This window comes from Cavia porcellus, unplaced genomic scaffold (genome assembly GCF_034190915.1).
Source record: "Cavia porcellus strain 051 isolate PalLab524CR breed Dunkin Hartley unplaced genomic scaffold, mCavPor4.1 scaffold_31, whole genome shotgun sequence".
Taxonomy (NCBI): Eukaryota; Metazoa; Chordata; class Mammalia; order Rodentia; family Caviidae; genus Cavia; species Cavia porcellus.
Genome location: NW_026947514.1, coordinates 38,308,172 through 38,328,042, shown reverse-complemented (window position 1 = coordinate 38,328,042; position 19,871 = coordinate 38,308,172). Strand labels below are relative to the sequence as shown.

General features: G+C 41.5%; 1 protein-coding gene across 1 annotated transcript in view; it reads right to left on the bottom strand.

Moving 5' to 3' along the window:
- Kcnh5 (potassium voltage-gated channel subfamily H member 5) overlaps positions 1 to 8,008 on the bottom strand; it is a 330,578-nt gene extending 322,570 nt beyond the window's left edge. The window contains exon 1 of the mRNA XM_063241526.1: positions 7,846 to 8,008. Within this exon, the coding sequence (XP_063097596.1) occupies positions 7,846 to 7,918 (73 nt within the window). The 5' untranslated portion in view covers positions 7,919 to 8,008. The remainder of the gene's footprint in view (positions 1 to 7,845) is intronic.
- Positions 8,009 to 19,871: the final 11,863 nt, after the last annotated feature.

The window sequence follows — 19,871 nt, the reverse complement described above, 5'->3', positions numbered from 1 at the left end:
CAGTGAATAGTCTCAAACTCTGCAAAGCCATAAGAATCAAAAGAAAAGGCCTCTGGATTTGCAAGAAAAATGATCACTTGTAATTTTCTAGAAAGTTTCAACGTTCTGCATTACCCAAAACATAGTTGCAGAGGTACAAAAGGAGATGGTGCCCTGAAATAAAAGACATCAACCACAGAGGTGCATTCAAATATTTAAACAACTATGTAACTAAATACTAACAGCACTGATGTGGCATTTGTTACACGGCAGACACTACTTTCTGCACTTTGCACTGATTAACTTATTTAATCTCCACTGTGCCTACATAAGTCACTTACCATTATTATTTGTATCTTACAAATAAGGACATTAGGTACAGGTAAAGTTAGTAAGGATCAAATAAACTTCAGATTTAATTTACTACCAATAAAAAAAATGATGCATAGAGACTTTTTTAAAAAAGGCTTGCAGAAAAGGTCAAGACAGAGGTTAACTTTTCCCCACAACCCAAGAGGCAGAGCAATTTTTATTCCATTTGAGAATCACAGAGGCTGGCCTGCTGGGCTGTGAGTCGCTCTGACCCTCAGCAGAACTCTCAGAAGACACATAAACAAGCAAGTACTGATTCACAGGAATAAAATTCACCACCAATAACTTCTCACCACAAAGTTGTTAAAGAAGAATTTCATTGGAATCTAAAATTTGTAAATAGTTATCTCTTTTATAAAAGACTAACATTTAAATCCTTGGAGATTAAAAACCAAAAACTTGTAGAAAATGTTTCAGCTGCATGTCAAGCTGGAATAGGAGATAACAATGCCACTCCTATGCTCCCCCTCCGGCTCTTGTGAGCACCAACTGATTCACCCCATACGCGTGATTCCACCTCCAGGCACACACACTGATTAGCCACACATTTTAACTATGCAGCTACTTATACAAGCTTACTTAGTAGATACAATGAACATTATTTGGGGAAAAAGTCAATTATGAATTTGGTTACCTTAGAAGACAAAATCAAAAAGCCTTTATTCTATCAGCACTTACTACCTTATGCCCTGTACCATAGAGGATACAAAGTATTAATAAAGTATGGCTCACACTCTCAACAAACTTATTTCCTATACTGAAATTTTTATGACTTCCCAGTTACATGTCTAGATCTATCTAGAAATTGTCATGATTGTGTACCTAAACTTAGATCTCAAATTGCTGATCTCTCAAAGCCCATAAAACTTTGTACTTAATACTTAGATCTTTCTTTGTATTTAATAGTTACATATCCCAAAAAGAGCAAGAAATCCATCTGCAGTAATATTTCAATGGCAGTAATATTTCAATCTTCCTTTCTAAATTATTTTGTTCATTAATTTTCCTGTTTTTCGTTGTGAAAATAATATATCCTAAAACTACTATCTAGACTGTATACAGATATTTCAGTTTAGTAGGTAGTAGTATGCTCATGTAACCAGACACCAAAATAATATCTAAAATACATGCTGATTTACATGATGATAATTATCACTCCTTTCATGTGATCAGATATCTTTCAAGACTCAGCCTTCCCAATATTAACCTTCGTATTATATAAAATGAGAATATTTTAATGATTATTTTTAGTCATTCTTAAATAACAGAAAATCATGCCAAGTATTATTATGCCAAAATACCTAGGAACATGCTCAGGATTTTTGTAAGTTCTCTGCTGCTCTTGGGAAAGAAACGTGTTTTAAAATGTCCATTCTCGGAGTGCAATGACTCTAGTACATTCTTTGACATCAATTTCCACAACAATTGCTTCTGGCTTTGAACTTGTCATTCTTTTTGTATTTGATTTCATCACACATCTCTTTTGTTCATAAAAGTTCTCTGTGGCACACTTTAATTTTGTCATTAGAACTGATTTTATATAGGATACACCAAACCATCTATCTCTCCACATATGGTTTTGAATCCAACCAAAGAAATTCCTCAAATCCAAATTCATATTTGCTAACAGGAAACAAACTTTTTAAAGTGATATTGCTCAATTATACATGTTTTGAAGTTTAATAACTGGGAGAACTTAAAAGGTACTTCGTTTTAGCTGTGTGGGGCTTTTTAACATTTGGATAACATCAAAATACCAGCATCACATAACAGCCTATGAAAATAACTGTAAACCTGTGAACTACCTTTCAATAAAATTAAACTGATTTTACTTCACAAATGTGATACAAGCTATATACAGAGTTTAAACAGAGGAAAACCTTTGTTGAAGTAGGAAATATGTAGTCACCTTCCTATTATGAAGCATTATGCACATGACACTCTGCAGAACATTATGTTTTATGTTTCCGTCACACTGAAGTTGCATATTACAATAAAATCTATTAATATGCTAACGTATTGTCTAAAACATATTTTATTAATTGTTATCATATAATATTAACTATTTTTATTAACATCACATTCATTCAGCCAGAAAATGTTGGTCACCATCAATTAAATTTTAATAATTGAAACAAATGCCTTCCTTACTATTGAACTTCCCGTATGTCTTACATTTTAGATATTTTCTTCCAAGAGAAAGAAATAACCACACTGACTCCCACCAGGCTGATTTGGGGCTTGCGAAGGGGAGAGAAAAGGAAAAGATGTTATGGATTTGGTTCACCTGTGACAGAACCTATAGTGACCTCTTGTGGTAAACGGTAACTACAGAAGTTTGGTGAACAAAGCAATCCTTACCTAGGCTCACTGGAGAATGAGGAAGCATTATTCCCTCAAGCCAGGAAACAGCTATTGATCCCAATCAATGTAAAAAATAAGCAACAATTAACCTAAAAGATTTCTTCTTGGAAATCTCCTCTTAATCTATATATTAAAATTGTCATAATTATTCCCTTATGTTAAAAAAATAGTGGCTAATATGGTTGTTCTTTTGTTTTGTTTTGTTTTGTTTTTTTAAGTAGGTCAGTTAAAAGATGTCTAATAAAATGGATTTCTTACACATCCTACTTCTGGAATCAAACAAAAGACAAACGAAAAGCTGATTTCTAGTTGCGACAGCAGTGCCTTGAGTGAGAGAGGCAGCCCCAGGTCAGCAATATAATGCAGTTATATAATGCAGTGTAGGCTCCAAAGCAAAAGACAAATCCTCTGGTTTATTTATCAATATGATTTAGGAAGTGGTCAGCATCATTTCAACCTCTCTGATATTTTAAATATTCAAGTGGAACATTATACGACGTAGGTAAACCAATGTTTCACAAACATAATGTGCTTTTATCAGTGTTTCCTGAATAGTGTCTTGAATGTTACAGAAAATCTTTCCAGAGCAGGGGAAAAAATCAAGAACTTTGTAATGAAAAGAAATCCATTTACTTTCCACCATTTGTTTGAAACTGGATAAGACTTAAAAGTGGTTATTCCCTTTTTGGTTTTGTTTTTAAATCACTAGTTCTGTGCTGCTTCTCATCTGAGAATCTTTAAGACCTCAGTTCTTACAAATGCCAATTACAGCACAATGACAAGCTTGGACTTTGTGTAAGTAAGCAGTGCTTGAATGTCAGCTGTGCAGCCCAGGTACATTGGGGGACACTGAGCAGCTCCCTTGAACAACAAGTAACTCATAAAACACTGCCTTCTGTTTACTTCCTTGGGCCCTTTTCTCCTCCAAAGAGAAAAACACTTTCTTTTTCATAAAACTAGAAAAATGGGTCTAATTTTTCATAGTCTTAAAATATTAATAAATTTCTAATAAAAAGATGTTAATTTGTAATTATAACTTTTCCAACTAGTAACCTCGATTACTTTCAACCAAACCAATCACTTGTGTTTACCCATTACAGAATCAAAGACAATGTACGAATAAAATGTGCTGCCCAAAAACATGACCAAACTGAGGACTCAGAAACATTTTTTTCACCTTAGGATGCCTAGTTGGAGTCTAAAATTCCAACTAGGCATCCTAAGAAACTGAAAAGAAGTTGCTTTCTTTCAGGCATTTAACCTCTATACACAAGTTTACTGCTTCCTACATTTAATTTACCTTGATGAACACTCTGCATAAATAATTAAAATTCAAATAAGGGACAATGTCTCAATAATGTTCCAGACACAGATCCAGGGGATTTGTAGGTGATGTCACCCCACCCCTCTTCATAGCAAAGTATTTTGATACTCCTAGCCAAACCTTAACTACAGTTAACAACAATTCAATATTTCAAAATAGGGACAAGTCTGAAGGTATTCAAATCAAGGAAATGATAAGTATCTAAGTAATACATTAGCCTGATATAATCATTACATGTTGTATTCTGGTATTAAATGTAACACTGTAACCCATAAGTATGTACAATTAGTAGGTGTCAATCAAAAATAAAAATATTTTTAAATATGTCTGTAAATTCCTATTACTTTTAAGCTTTTGGCCTTTACAACTATTAATAATGTTCTCTTTAGTTAGAATTATTTTAATTGTTTATTTGCTTAAAAAATGATTTTAACTTGTCCTTAATCTTAAAACTAAAGAGAGGAATTTCCTTAATTCTCCTATTTTGAGATTTGAATGCAAAGTTTGTGTGTCTAACCATCTCTCTCAATGCCCTCACTGTTTTATTTTATAGACTTTGAATACTGGTAACAATTTGAAGTGAGTCAACTAAATAAGGAAAATAAAAATCCAATCTTGAGAGGTGTAAAATCGCAGCAAATGGGTGATAGTTGCTACTCCAGGACACGGAATTCAGCCCTGTAATTCTGCAACAGCAGCTGAGGACTTGGGAACTTTATTAAGAAATCTCTGGATTTAAAAGCTATAACCGAATTCTGCCACACTTGGCTCTCCTTTGTTCTGTATCATCAAAAAGTTCTCTGATGGGATTTATTGGCTGAGATTTCAGTTCATTAGCTTCCCAGTGGACAAAAATAAATGTCTGATGTTGTCTTTGTGACCCTTTTCCTTTTCTCCCATCTGTGTGTGTGTGTGCATGTGTGTGTGTGTGAGAGAGAGGCAGAGAGAGCGCACACACACTCACATTTCTGTTTTCTATGTCTCCCTTGTAGTCTTATGCATGTGACAGTGAAGGACAGTGACTTTGCCTCCCTTGTCTGGTCTGATGGCCATCTGGCATCTGTGTATCTTCATGCAATATACTTGCATCTCCATCTAGACTATGTTTGTCTGATAAGATCTGATCTTCTGATAAGTACCCAAATAATGGTGTATCAGAAAGAAAAGCTCTGCAGGTCAAAATACAGGTCAAAATACAATGCCATTCTGTTTCTCCAGTCTTAAAAGACTGGCTCTTTTACTTTCTTTTCTCACTAAAGCTCTATGCACATTTCCCTTCCAATGTTGTTAAGTTTGTGATTAATGGAATCTTCAGTGTGACAAACCTGATCTATCTACGAGAATCCTGAAGGGAATTTGCTCTATTACTCTCAATTAAACAATCTTGCAGGGTGAATTTTCCAATTTTCCTGCCAAATCATATAGAAATGAAATCATAGAGAAATGACAACTGAGGGATATTCCCTCATGAATGTGGAGATCAATTTCATACCATAATTCTCAATTCCTGAGGTACTTCCTGTGAAAGGAGACTATTCAGTACTTATCATATATAGAAGTATATGTATCTTCAAATATCTCGGGTCTTTCAAACAAACCTGGGGAGTTTTAAGTAATGCTATTCAAAGTTCACCAGAGACAATTACAGGTGCAATTTTCAAATGCCAAAACAGATCAATTATTCAGTCACACTTGGAGTTATCCATGGAAACAAAAGCTGAAACCGACGAACAATTATGAATGCAAAGTGTACACAAGATAAAATATTCACCAAGTTGGGGGTAGATGTACAACAGGAGAAACAGATGCAGGTATTTCCGGGCCACATGAGGAAAAGCTTAATTTCAAACTACATCTGAAATAAAACATATTCTAAAAGTGAGATCATCATTCCAGTCTGTGTAAGAAGTCTCCACCAAAGATGCTATATTATAAACTTCCATCGGGGGATTATTATCTTCCTCCTTACCAAACAGAGCAACAGACTGTGGGTTTTATTTTGAAGGCTTTTTGTGGAAAGTCCTCTCACAGGCCCAAATACTTGGTGCTGAAAACCCAAGAGGGTGAAAAATCTGAAGTAAGACTCATTTATCTCAAATAGCTGGTTCTGATAACCTTTAAATTTTCCCACGACTGACTGACAGAAATATTCCCTTGCATTCTAGATCTATGCATGGTATCAACACAAGAAGGTATGGAAATAGCTACCATTATGAATTTAGATCTAATATCAAAACTGAAAACCATAAAGTCATGCTACGATGACTAATATTACAGATATTAAAATAAATGACAGGCCAGACTCATTAGCTATTTTTTTCAATCTAAATATAACAATACTAACATCAGGCATTGACCAAAGAGAAAAAAATAATGTCACAAACCCCAAACTACAATCCTATTTCAAGTCAGAGTTTTAGGAAAAGCACTTCAGGACCCTCAAATACATGTAGTCCCAAACTAAGGGGAAATATTTGCAAACTTCGTTTAATCCAAGACTCAGTATAATCTAACCTAACAGCTCAGAGAAAGCATCGTTGTACAGCGTTCGGCTGTTCATTATCATGCGAGTGTGCTTCTGTCTTGCCTACCAGGCAGGAGTTTCTTGAAAACAGTGTAAGTGTCTTAATCACTTTCTTATTCAAAGGACCCACAGATTATGTGCTGTATAAGACACCCAAGTAAATGTTGTTTCAATGAATCAAAAAGAAATTATGGAACTGCATAGTTTCCATTTAGTTCCAGTGTTTGCTGTTATTCCCTCTGCAGAACTGTCTTTCATAGTTCTCCAAACTAAGAACTTCCCAATAAAATAACAGACCTCTAAAGAAAACACTTTAAAAGATACTCAACATATCTTGCTTATGAAGCTGAAATATGTACAAAAGAATTAAGTACAAATAGAAGATATTGATTCAACAAAATGCAAAATTTGCACAATTTCAAATGTGAAATACATGACCATTTCCATCCAGAATACATTGTTGGAAAACGCATGCATAAATGAACGGTATTTTAAAGACACTGTATTGCAAAACAACCTTAACACCAGTAGCAAAGTAAAATGCCATTTTCTGATTCTTTCTACAGTTATATTAAAAGTATAGTAGCTACCTGCCTCACATCTACGTTTCTCCTGTGTAAGCCAAATGAAATATCATACAACCAGCGTACAATGAGAAAAAGTAACCAAAAACTTTAAACACAATTTTGACCCCAAAAATTGCTTTCCCATTTCTCAAATACTGAGCCTCGTTTTTCAGGTTGGACTCCAAATACTCTCCTTTCAACTGCGCCCACATGGGGGGGGGGATAATTAAATAAATAAATACCCCTTCCAAAGATTTAAATTTGATTAAGTAACCACTTTCGCAGCCATCCTCAATCTGAACCCTTCCTGTGAGATTAATTTAAGAATCTGGTCAGTCCTCGCAGCCTACTTAAGGAAAAATGTGGACAAAGGATGAACAGGAAAGATACTCTTCATCAAAGTGAAATCCCAGTCTACTCCCTGGATACCCCTATCCTCTACCCAACCCCTCTCCCGGCAGCTGTGTGGGGCTCTGGACAGGTGGGAGGGAACGTGTCTCTTGGGATCAAGAGATGCACCCAACTTTCTTCCACCAGCTCCCTTCCATCCTCTCCCACTCAATCCCCCACCCCAATCAAGTCCAGCTTGGAGTTTAAGCCACCAGGTAAAAAGCCTTGCACCCCCTCCCCCTAGGGACAGGGACAGGATGGGGCGGGTGGGGGCGCGCGTGGGCGGGGTGCAGGTGGGGGGTGTACTGAACCGCAACTCTCCTTACCACTGGAGCGCCTGACGATGTTCTCCAAAAATGTGTTCTGCGGTGCCACCAGCCCTCTCTTGCCCCCCGGCATCCTGGGTCTGAAGAGCAGCGGCCAGGATCCGCGGCGGGGGAGGGGGGACGCAGGAAGAAAAGGTGCAGGAAGAGGAGGAAAAGGTGGAGAAGATCGAGTCCAAGGAAGAGGGGGCGCGGCGGCGGCGGCGGGGTCCCCTGACTGTGTCACCAGCCCGACCCGGATGAGCAGCTCTGGGGAGGAGCGCCAGGCAGTTCATGGTAGTAGCGCTCCCCCGGCCGCCGCTGCCCAGACTGTGGCAGTGCCGCACACGGGGCTCGGGAACTGCAGGCTCCGCCGGGCACAGTGCGCCTGCGCCGCCCCCGCTGTCGCTGTCCCGCCGGTGCTAAAGCCGGGGCTGCGGCCGCAGCGACGGTCGCCCGGGCGCGGGCTCAGCATCTCTGCCCCTGGCCCGCGCCCCGGGGTTCGGGGCGAGAAAGAACGACTTCAAGCCACTCGCGTCCAGGCCCCGTCAGCGCGCAGCTAGACCTCAGATGCGCCCTCCTCGGCGGGTCCCCAGCCCACCCGTGTCGCGCAGCTGGATCCCAGCTGCTCGGCGCAGCCAACTTCTGTGCAGCTGCGCGTCGGGTGGCGGCGGCCTCTCCCAGGTCCCCCGAGATAAGGGCGCGCGCTCTCAGTCCAAAGGAGGGCGAGGCGGGCACGGAGAGGAAAGGGCGACCGGAGGGGTCACCTCGCAGCCTCGCCCCCAGGATGCCCAGCTCCCGCAGATGCCACTCGCGCGGCCGCGCAGGCTGAGCACCGAGTCGGGACTGGCAAGGCGGCGCGCGGGGACGTAGCGCAGCCACCTGACGCTGCTACGCCCCCCTCCGGGCTCGGGCGCCCGAAGCCGGCGCGCGGGAGCTCGCGGCAGCGCCAGCCGCCCCGCACCCCGGAGCCCGAGCGCGCGGGGCCAGAGCGCAGAGCTGCGCACGCCTAGCCGCGAGCCGGGCTGGGGCGCGTGCGACCGCCCCAGAGCTCCCAGAGGGCCAGGCCTGGGATGCAAAGTTACTGCAAAGCTTCCGCTGGACCCCCCCCCCCGGGGGGGGGTGCTGTGCACGCTGGCGAGCGGGAGAGCGCGGCGGCGGGCGGAGCCGGCGTGGACAGCCGCGAAGGCGGCGAGGGCGAAGCCCTGCAGGGCTGGCACCGGGCGGAAGTGGCCTCGAAGCACCGTCGAGGCCTTCACAACCCGGGACACGAGTGGCACTGATCGAAGCAGTCAACAGTCCCTGGACTGCCACAGAGAGAGAAAAAGGCTTAAGTGCAAATGGATCAAGAAGTTTTACAATTGAATAAAGGAAGCCGAAACCGGATTCTCAAAGTGGACCCGAACTGAAGTGGTTGATCGGCACCACCGAAGAACTTGTTAAAATTGCAAATCGGGGGTCTCTCCCACCCCGGAACTAGAGAACCCAGAACTCTGGGACGCAGTCTAGACTCTGTTGTAGCAGTTCCGCTAAAGTTGGAGAAGCACTGAGGCGGTCCTCCAGTGGCTCCACCCAGGCCTGGTGGGGACCGCTGGTCTTAAGGAGCTGAGACCGAATGGAGATGAAAAGTGCACTGCGGCAGGGTCAGCGCTGGGTGGCGGGCGAAGTCTTGAGCGGCGGCGAGGAAAGTTCAGTTGTGTGGAACCAGCCTCTTGGCTGGGGTCAGAACAGGCCAGCGGTGAGACTAACTGCTTCTGAAATAACCAAGGCTTCCTAGAAGCAGAGAGACCTGCCCTACGGCAGAGTCTGATTTTGTAATGTGCACCCCTCCCCTCCCCCTCCTTTTTTCTCTCACAGCCCTTCATATAGGATCTTTCCCTCCCTCTTTTCCTCCCTATCTTCTCACTCTGCTCTCTCTTCTCTGGTCTCCCTGTGAGATCCCTAGTATCATAGGTAAGGGCCAGAGAATTAAATGTCCCAGGACCCAAGTTTAACCCAGGGTTATTTTTTTACCCTCTCTGAAATTTCCACCAGCCCACCCAGGACTTGGGCAGCCGAGCAACCCAATAGATTGACAGACAACAAGAAACAAAACAAAAAAGAGGCTTGATGTATTAACATGGTTTCTGGGAGAAAAAAATAAAAGAATCAAGAGACTGCTGTTAAAGTAAACTTGTCTCCCTGTAACTAGAATGTTCTGTAAATACTTTGGGGTGTCTTCAGTCAAACAAGGAGAGATTCTTGCACAATGAGGTGTGTGTGGTTACTTTGCCAAGGGCAGAAATAGGGATGCTCCTCAGAGGTTAGGGCTTCCTCCTGAAGCTAGGTAGGGTGTGTGTCCCTGGGAAGTGAACACAAAACCTACACCACAGTGCCAGCCTCAAACACACAATTGAATTTCTCCCCTCTGGTGAGTCTCAGTGACTTGTGTTCCAAAGATCGTAGACTAATCCTCCATTCATTGACTGGGACAGAGAACAAATAGGCAAGCTTATTATATATTTTTTCATAGACTACTATTTTAGACTTCTAGCATATATGGCAATTCTAACATCATCATTATCAGGGATTGTTTTAAATCCATATGTTCTTTTGCACATCATCAGCTGAACCACATCTCACCTCTGGGCATTGATTTAACATCTCAGCTTCCCTGCATTTCCCATCTAGTATAAATATCCTGTTCCTGATCATTCCTCTGTGGGTGTATTAGCTCACACTTCCCAAAGAGGAAACTCAGCATCCATTAAGACACAGTCACACAATTACTGGTAGAACGTCCCCATTTACTTCTGTCTTTAGACTTAATTAAAAGGACACTGTTTCCTCTTTGTTTTTAATAGCTGCACACTATTAGAACTTCTGGATTATTTCAATAATTATAAAAAATAATGTGTAGCTGTGCAGTGCTACATCACTTTTCTTAATCTTCTAGTTTAAATTTTCATTTTTATAAAGGAACAAACTGAGACCTAGAAACAGCAAGTGCCTTATCTAAGATGAGACACCGCTTTAGAGCGCTATGCATTGAGACCAGAATGGGGCTCCAGACCCTGTTGCCAGAGCTCCTGCTAAATAAGAGGAAATAGCCTGATCTTGGGTTAGTCTGACAGAAAGAGAAGAGGAACCCAGGGCAAAAACTCACAACAGCTCCCAATCAAAACAGTGTTAAGGAAAATAGAACACCAGCAGGACTATAGGACACCGGTCCTGGGGAGGAGTTGGCAGATCGCTGCGAAGTTGCCAATACAGCATTTCAGAGTGTTTTGTAGACACAGTCCATATGTTGTGAGCAAACCACAGGATTTAACAGGTGAGCAGGACAGCAATGGAAAAAGCTTCAATGTCACATGAAGGGCTTTGTTTTGTTGACTATTTTATTACAAAAACTCCATTTTCCGATAGAATCATTTGTCCTTCTCTTCCATGTTATGAGATACGGGAATTAGAGAGGCGCTGTCTGGGAAAACCAAGAGTTCCAATACCTAGAAGTGGTCAGTGACTCCAAACATGGGCAGAATAAAAGCAGGGGCCCAGAAAGTGTCTCCCAGCCTAACGGGAGCCTCAGGAAAAGGGGAGCCTCAGAAAAATGATTTATTCACGAGTGATTTGTAATTACTACTCATTCCCCAAAGGATTCTTTCATTAAATATTCTTCCTTTGAGAATTCAAAGTATAGCTTATTTAATAGTAGCTGTAATTCTGTATCAGTTTCCAGAAACGTACCTGGATAAATTGGTCCCTTAAGTATAAGTGACCCGACAATGACTCCCAATGGGATTGCTTTTTCTCCCCTCTCTGGCCTCAGTTTTTGTGCTAATCTAATACAGATCCAAGTTGCAATCAACAAATACTGAACAAGTGACTCTGACAGAGAATAGAGGAAAGGAAAAAGCTAGGGCCACAAGTCGGCCTCTCAGCTGGTCTCCAGCTCGGTTCACTCAGTAGCTGCATCCATCCATTCCATTTCCTCCTCCCCAAACCCACTCTGCCTCTCCCTAGAACACCAGCAGTAAAATATGCAAGCAGTACGTCACCCTTTGCATGCACAAGTCCCAGACTGGTGCTTTACCTCCCTCCTGCCCCAGTGCCTCCTGGGGGCTAAGTTGAGAGAAATCAAAACAGAGGCAGGACACTATGAGACTCCCTACTTGGACTGTGGACCCAGACCGCCTGGAATTCAGTCTCATGTCTGTTAGGGAAAGATATTTAACTTCAATGTCACCTTCCAAAAAAGAGGCATTAAAAAGTACCTATTTAACAAAGCTGTTGTGAATGAGTTTCTATTTGGGAATCATTAAAATAACATCTACTGTGTAATATATGCAATATAAAACAAAAATCACTTTCTAATTTTCAGTAGACTTTGATTTGGATGGTGGTCACTCTAATGTTCACCAATATCCAGTTGCCTTTTCCATCTCTTGAAATTAGAGGTGTCCCTGCTACTGGCACAGATCAATGATATAAAGGTGGAGGTGCTGGGGGTTATTTCTAGGTGAAAGCATGCAAAAGCCAGAACTCAATTTCCCATATGCCTCTTCCTCTGCCTCGGTGACTAAGAAATGCCAAGATATTCAAGGAGAAGAGCTGACAATTAAGAGTCCCCTAGATTTGCAGCAGACTTTATAGCAACAGAAAATAAGCTTTCCTTGCATTAGAACACTGATGTCTGCAGTTTGTTATTGTTCTATAAAATTGACTAGCCTGGCTGATACAGATTTCAAACTTGCTTTAGGCGTAGGAAATTAAGAGAATTAAAACTCTCATCCCTGACTGCGCTTAAGAATCACTCCGACAGTTTATAAAATTTCAAAGTCCAGGCCACAATCCAAATCAAGTAAGTCAGTCAGAATTCCTGAAGATGAGACACAGACATCAGTCACTTGTTAAATTTCTTGGATAATTTACAATCTCTGGGGTTCAAATTCCCAAGGACCACTCTCCAGTTGCACTTGCTTAGCAAGGCCTTAACCCAATGGATCCAACTATGTGTCTGTTCATGCATGCAGCTGCTGATTCTCAGGAGAAAATCACAAAAGCTCTGAGGCTGGTGCACTACAAATTCAAGACTTCAAGCCCAACCCGACCCTGCTGTGCATCCCTAGTCAGCAGTGTCTTCAATTCTGAGCCCTTCTGCTCTCTCCTCATTCTTCAGTCAGTCTCAAACCTCCCTGCCTCAAAAGGTGACTCAGAGAGAATGTGTCACTCTGTCAATCCTCAGGTTCCTGCCTTTGTTCTCTCTCCTTCTCCTCTGTCTTCTATATGAATAAGAAGCAACATCAATCCCCACCTCTCCTCCAGAGCCCTGGATCCTAATCACTTGTGTCGCTAATGAGATCTCAAGTCACTGACTGTCCCCTCATTCCTCTTACAAGCTGTGAAAATATCTGTCTCCACTTGCTGTTTCTCTCTAGCTTTCGCTCCATCTCTCCCTTTCTTTCATGGTCGGTCTCCTCGGAATCTCACTCCTAGTCACTCCAAAGCCACACGGACCGCCCTCCACTCCACACATCCCTGAAAGTGCCTCCCACACACAGCGATTCCATCCCATGCTTAATTTTACTTTACCTGCCTGTGACACTTGACACTGTTTTCACTCTTTTCCTCTGGAAAATTCTCCTGTCTTAGACTGACTGGTTTCCATACTCATTGTGTGAATTTAGCACTGTAATTCTGCTATGTATGCCTGAGTTTCTTTATTTGTAAAAAGGAAGTAGTAATAATGCCTCCCAAATAGAGCTGAAAGTAGAATCAAATCGGATAGTAAAGACTGACAATCTTGGAAACTGATTTCTGAAATAGAAAACTCTACTATCCTAAAGGGTATTTTTTCCCATAAATTTGTCACAAATTCATTTGTCAGAAAAACCTGGCCTGAATTGCCAGGTGGTCCTCTGTTCTCTTTCATGCTCTCTCTTGCTGTGAATATTGACCATTTATTCTACTTGCTGTGGACGTTGACATATTTTGCTGCACAGATATTAATGTGTTTGTTCACAGGGATTTCTGTCCTTAAATGGACAGGAGAAACAAATATAAGGAACTCCACAGATTTCTAAATTGTAAAGCACAGATCCCCTTTCTACAACTGCAACTCCCATACCTATGTGCTGATGGATTCTCTCCATGTGGCAATTCTACAGGGGTCCCTAACGCAACATGATCAAAGCAAATGCCTCATCTGCATCTGCTGGAGCCCCCTCTCTCAACATTTCTGATCTCAGGAGAGCCTTCTGTTCACCCAGCTATGCAAGGCAGGAACTTCAATGCTTCCGCAACTCACACATCTAATCCTTTATTCAGCTTCCGTGACTTCTCTGAGAAATGTCCATTTCGTCCTCTCTCCTTGGCACCGCGGCTCCCCCAGCAGCCTTCAGACATCCTCCTTCCTTTCTGCTACCTTCTGCCACCTCCACGTCAGATCTAAGGCAACCAATTCAGTCTTCACCCGAGACTATTGTTGAAGCAGTCCTCCCAAAGCACAAAGTTACTTATGTCACTCTCCTGCTTGAATACATATAAGATTCTCATTGCTCTTGGGAAAAGAGTCTAAAGTTCTTACATCCTTCCCTACCTGACTCAGGCTTCCTATCCTGTCTGCATCCCCATCATCCCACTCTCCAGTCCCACATCTTCATCCTTTCCTGCTGTCTCCACTCTTTTTATATCCTTGCTACTGCCTCCCTTCTTTCACCAATGTCCTGTATCACCAACCATATTCCTTCAGATAATGGACCAGATATCACTTCCTCAAAGGACCCTCCTGAGTGTTCCAAGATCTGGCAAAAAGCCCTTCCTGCCTCTTCAAGAGTCACCCTGCTATAGGGGAATGAAACTATATGTCCAGTACGAGTTCGTGTTGTCTAAAACCAAAGAATGAATTTTAGAAAAACAGAGGTGAAGAGCAAAATATGTTTATTGAAAGAAAGAAAGCTTCTGTCTGAGAAAGAGAGACAGAATGGGTCCCAAATGGGTTACCAAAGACACTGTCTTTTCTAAAGGACTTTTATAGAGTAAAACCACAAAGTGAGGCAGGTCTAAAGAGGGGGAAACATGGGAACCTGCAAGGCAAGCAGGCATAAGTTGGGATGGAAGTATGGTCAACCAGTAAGATTAATTGCTCAGGTAAAATTGATTAAATCAGGAACAAATGGGGAAGCCAGTAACATAGCAAGCAGCATGCATACAGAGCAGTGACTCTTCCCATAGAAGGTTGGCTTTCTCTGGGTAACAGACAACTATTTAGAATATCAATCCTTAGGATATGAGTTGATTTGCTTGATATCTTTTCTTGAGGCCCTGCCTACAGCAGGAGGTGTCTGTCTCCTCCAAGACTGCAAGGTATCTGGCCTTCTGCACTGGCTCCTTTGAAGACCCAGCCCTGTCTAATGCCTATAATATTTCTATCTAACTCAGTTGTCTGTAACAATCCTGTGCTTCTTGTACTGCTTACATTTGTCTCACCTCTTGTGAGAAAAGATGACAGGTACAGCTGAAACCTTATCTTCCTCCTCACCACAATTGCCAATGCCCTGCAGCATCTTTGTAAGAGTTAGGAAACAAAACCTCTGAGGATTGCTAATAGGACCAAGTCAGGTCATAGTAGCCAGAGTAAGATTGTGGCCTAGAACTCAGCCTCTATTGGCCCCTTTATGAGTGTCCTCAGAGGGAAAAGGAGGGAGGCTTTTTAGATGAAAGAATTATAAAACAGGAAAGTCATAATGACAGGAAAGTTAGTGATATGCAACAAAAAGGTAAGTAACTTACTCTGACTTAGCAAAAAGAAGTGGCAGACAGATTTGGAGACACTGGAGCTCATCAGGGCAGCTAGAGAATTGTTGGATGTATTTTGTAGTCAATTAAAGGCAAGCTTTGAATAGGAAGGATTATGGGATTCAAGAAAAAAAGATTTCTATGAAGCTGAAATACATAATACCTCTGGAGAAGAAAAGTCCAGGATTATAAAACTAGATCAGGGACCCTTGCATATGATAAGTTGGTATTTTTGAAAACACTGAATGCTTCCTTGACCTCACATTTCCTGTTACCCTCTTGCTATTATTATGTTCCCCACTCCTCACCACAGTTCACCCTGCCTAGCTTTATGTATTCTAGAAACCTACGCATTAGAACAGAGAACAACAAGAAAAGCTTTGTAACAAAGGTTATGTATGTTCTTACTAGATGTTAGCCCTTTTCTTGTTGAATCATAATATAGTAAAATTAAATTCTATTCTACTCAGGAAATATTTATTGTGTTCTGTCCACCACATACCATAGCAAGTGTTTTAATTATCCCTAGTGAGCCAAAAATAAAACTGAGGCATGAAAAAGCTAAGTACCTGACAGAGGGTCACAAAGCTGATATGTGATGTAACCAGAGCCATATAACCAAGAAGTCCATTTTCAAAGACCAAATTCTTTTGGTCTATTTAATCACTGCACTACACTGTCATAAGAGTTGGAAAATACCTAATAACCAACTGTCTCATTTGCTCCCACCTTCATCCTAAATGAGAAAAAAAAAATCATTAAAGGGGGAAAGACAAATTGGAAAGGAAATAAAGACTAAGAAATTCCTGCTCTTATCTTAACATGTGTCTCTAAGATCTGAGTCTCCAATGAAAATACCACAAAATAAAAATATGATTTTGGGGAAGGGGAAGGAGAAACACATTCAAACCAAAACAGTGCTGCAAATGAAAAAGCAGGGAAAGATTCTTTAAGTATTCAAACTCTATTATCCAATTCAACAAGAAGTTGCTCACACTTTTGAGGAATGTGTGAACTCCTAGCATGTGTCTTCATTGTTTCATTTTCATCATTAAAATAAATGAAAACATCAACCAGTGTTCATGTTGAAAATATATTACCATCAGTTGTAACCACAGGTTGGCTATAGACCCAAGAGTTAGGCAGAAATCAGTGAAAGTGGCCATATGCAGGCAGCTGCCTGTGGGGGGTACAGCCAGACCCCAGCCTTTCCCTGTGAGTCACAGCCATCTGCAGACTGCAGGGGAAGAGAACCAGAATTCACTAAGAAGCAAGTCCTTCCTGCAAGCCAGCACCATGCGTGGCTGCCACTGGTGGGGGGACATCCAGACCCCAACTCCTTCCAGCACACAGGCTGGGAAACAAGAAGGTCTAACACACACACACACACACACACACACACACACACACCCCATAAGTAACCAGCTGATCCTGAGAAACACAGGCTGTGGCAATAGCTATTCAGGTGAAATGCAATTTGATGCTGGTGGTGTTTGGTGCCTCACTTCCTTTGAGGTTAAGGGCCAGTATTCTGATCATCTGTTCAGAGGATCATGGTTCAGAGGATCTATAAGGGGATCTCATTCTAAAGGTGGTAGGCATTGTTAATTCCCAATTATCTTGTTTTGAAGTCTTGTATCATTTTCATTGTTTTGTTGGGTTGGGTTTTACTATTTTGTTTTGCTTTGCTTTGTTTTGTTTTGTTTGATGGGCAGCTATTTCAAAGATAGCAAGATATGGTAGTCATTTTGGATTTACCATTGTCTTGTATAGAAGTCTTTTACTGCATTCATTTTTTATTGGTTCTATCTTTTCTGTTTTGTTTTATTTCTACTATGTATGAAGGCATCTACAGCTGTTTTTGAAGATGACAAGAGTCACTTGACTTCGTATTGCTATGAAGTCCTGTGTCACACTGCTTATTGGCTTTGTTCCATTTTATTTTGCTTGTTTTTATTCTCTTTAAAATAAAATAAAATAAATTTGTCAAATGGGGCTTTACAACCTAGAAGTCACTTCCAAAAGTGAACAAATGGCTCTTAATGCAACAAAGAAATAGATCAAAGTGTCTCAGATGTGTAAACCAAGGTCAGCTTTAAAAAAAGCTTTTATCTAAAGGACACGTATGGATTAAAGAGAAAAATTAAAGAAATAAGCTCATGTCAGGAGAGAAAGAACAGCCTGAAACAGTGCCTATGACTCCTGGAACATAGACCCAAGCCTGAATTATAGGCTACTGAGATGGAGAAAACAAACTAGCTCTGTGCTAAACTCTGCCTCAGGTGCTTGTCGTGGTTCACCACTAATCCTTGTAACTTTCCAAGACAGATAGTATTCACCACCACATTCCAAATGCGACCAAGATTCAAAAAAGCTGAAAACATCCCTAAAGTCATTCAGCTAATGAGTGGTAGAACAGAATTCATATTTAAGCCTATTCGGCTCCAAAGCCCCCTCCCATTGGTTGGCTCTAATGGAATGGAGAGGAAGGAGTCCAAATCCCAGCATCCAAAACAGACACTGGAGGATTTGATTCCAGCACAGGCTGTCATCATACCTGGTGTGGAGCATGGCAAAAACTTGAGATAATGGCAGTATTTCAGTCGGGTGGGTTGAGCAAACAGAGGGTAGATGGGGAAGCAGAAGAGAACAGCCTGTCTGACTACAGGCACCGTCCCAGTGCTGAGGGGTGGGAAACTGTAAAAAAAATAAAAATAAAACAAAATCTCCGTTTTACTTAATGAGACCCTGCATCTACAGGTGACTCATTGAATAAGACATTCATGCCTCGTGGAGCTTCGTCCTTCCTGTTCTGGGACTTACTTTCTTCCAAAAGAGGAGACAGACAATAAAGAAGAAAAAAGATGTAAAACATTTGCAGGTTCAATAGTTTTAAGGTAAAAAAAAGGATGAAGGCAAACTTTGGATTACGTTCTCAATACCTCTATGTGGAGGGTTCATTTAAGTGGCAAACTTGGGAAGGAAAGAAGATAAACTCCAAAACAGGAGAGCAGACCAGGCAGGGAAGAGCACAAATGGGAAAAGCCTGAAGAGCTGCAAGAAATTGGAAGCTGGAGTAGAGTTCGTAAGAAAATAGGAAGTGATACTGAGACATTCTAGGGTTGTAAACCAAGCAAGGTGAAAACTTTTCCTTACAGTGTAAAGGAGAACCACTGAGGTGTGTTAGGTTGGACTGTGACATGAGCCTTTAGATAGAGGAGCCACTGCTCTTATTAATGTACAACCAATAAATCATGACTTCATTACCAGCAGGTATTATAAAAGGTAAAATTTTATCAGAATGCATTCATTTGCTTTTATTTTTGCATATAAATAAGTCAGTGGGAATGAGAGCACTTCTTTTTTTTGCATTTTTTTAAAATTTTATTTTCGAAGTATACAACAGAACAAGACATAATAAAGCCAACTAAGATTGTACAGTGAAATTGGTACAGGACTTCACAGCAGGTTACCGGGATAACAGAAATAGGTATCACAGTATATTTTGTTATCTTTATAATTGTTGTTCTTTCAACCATATATATCAAAATGAGATGAAATATAGAACACTATAGAACTTATTAAAACAGAATATTGAATAGAGCAGTACCATTAATCAGAAAAGAGAAAAACAGTAATAAAGATATTTGCCTTCAAAGAGACGGTAGAAGGAAGTCCCCCTTATTTGCTATGTCAATCTCCCAGGAGACACTCAGATTTCTGGTTCCCATTTTCTAATGGGCAGTGGGGAAGGAGAAGCGGGGTAGGGGAATGGGATATTTGGTTCTAGGCCAGGCATCAGCATCAGTAGGTTCACTATTGCTTAGCAAGGAGGCAGGCTGGTTGTTTGGTTTCACAGCGTCCTAAGTTCCAACATGGCGTGTATCTCAGGAGACACTGCTGGTTCTCCCCCTGGAAGAGCTGCAGTCTGCCACACTGCCCGAATGAGAGCACTTCTGCAATAGCAGTATCCATGCGTCTTTGTACCATCATCCCTGTGAGGCTGCATGGAAGGTGTACAGAGAGGAAAATGAGAGACCCAGAAGAAAGCAGTGAATATCACCTAGTGGAAAGACAAAGTGACAACGGAGATAGGAAAAAGAGGGCAGATTAGGGACACGTTTTGGAGATAAAGTCATCAGAGACTCTCTAGTCTGCATGACAATCTGCATGACCAGTGAAGACCAGGGAAGAAGTAGAATAACTTCTCCATTTCTGATTCCAGCCATGGAATGAACAATGATGCTGTTGACCCCATGAACAAAAGCAATAAG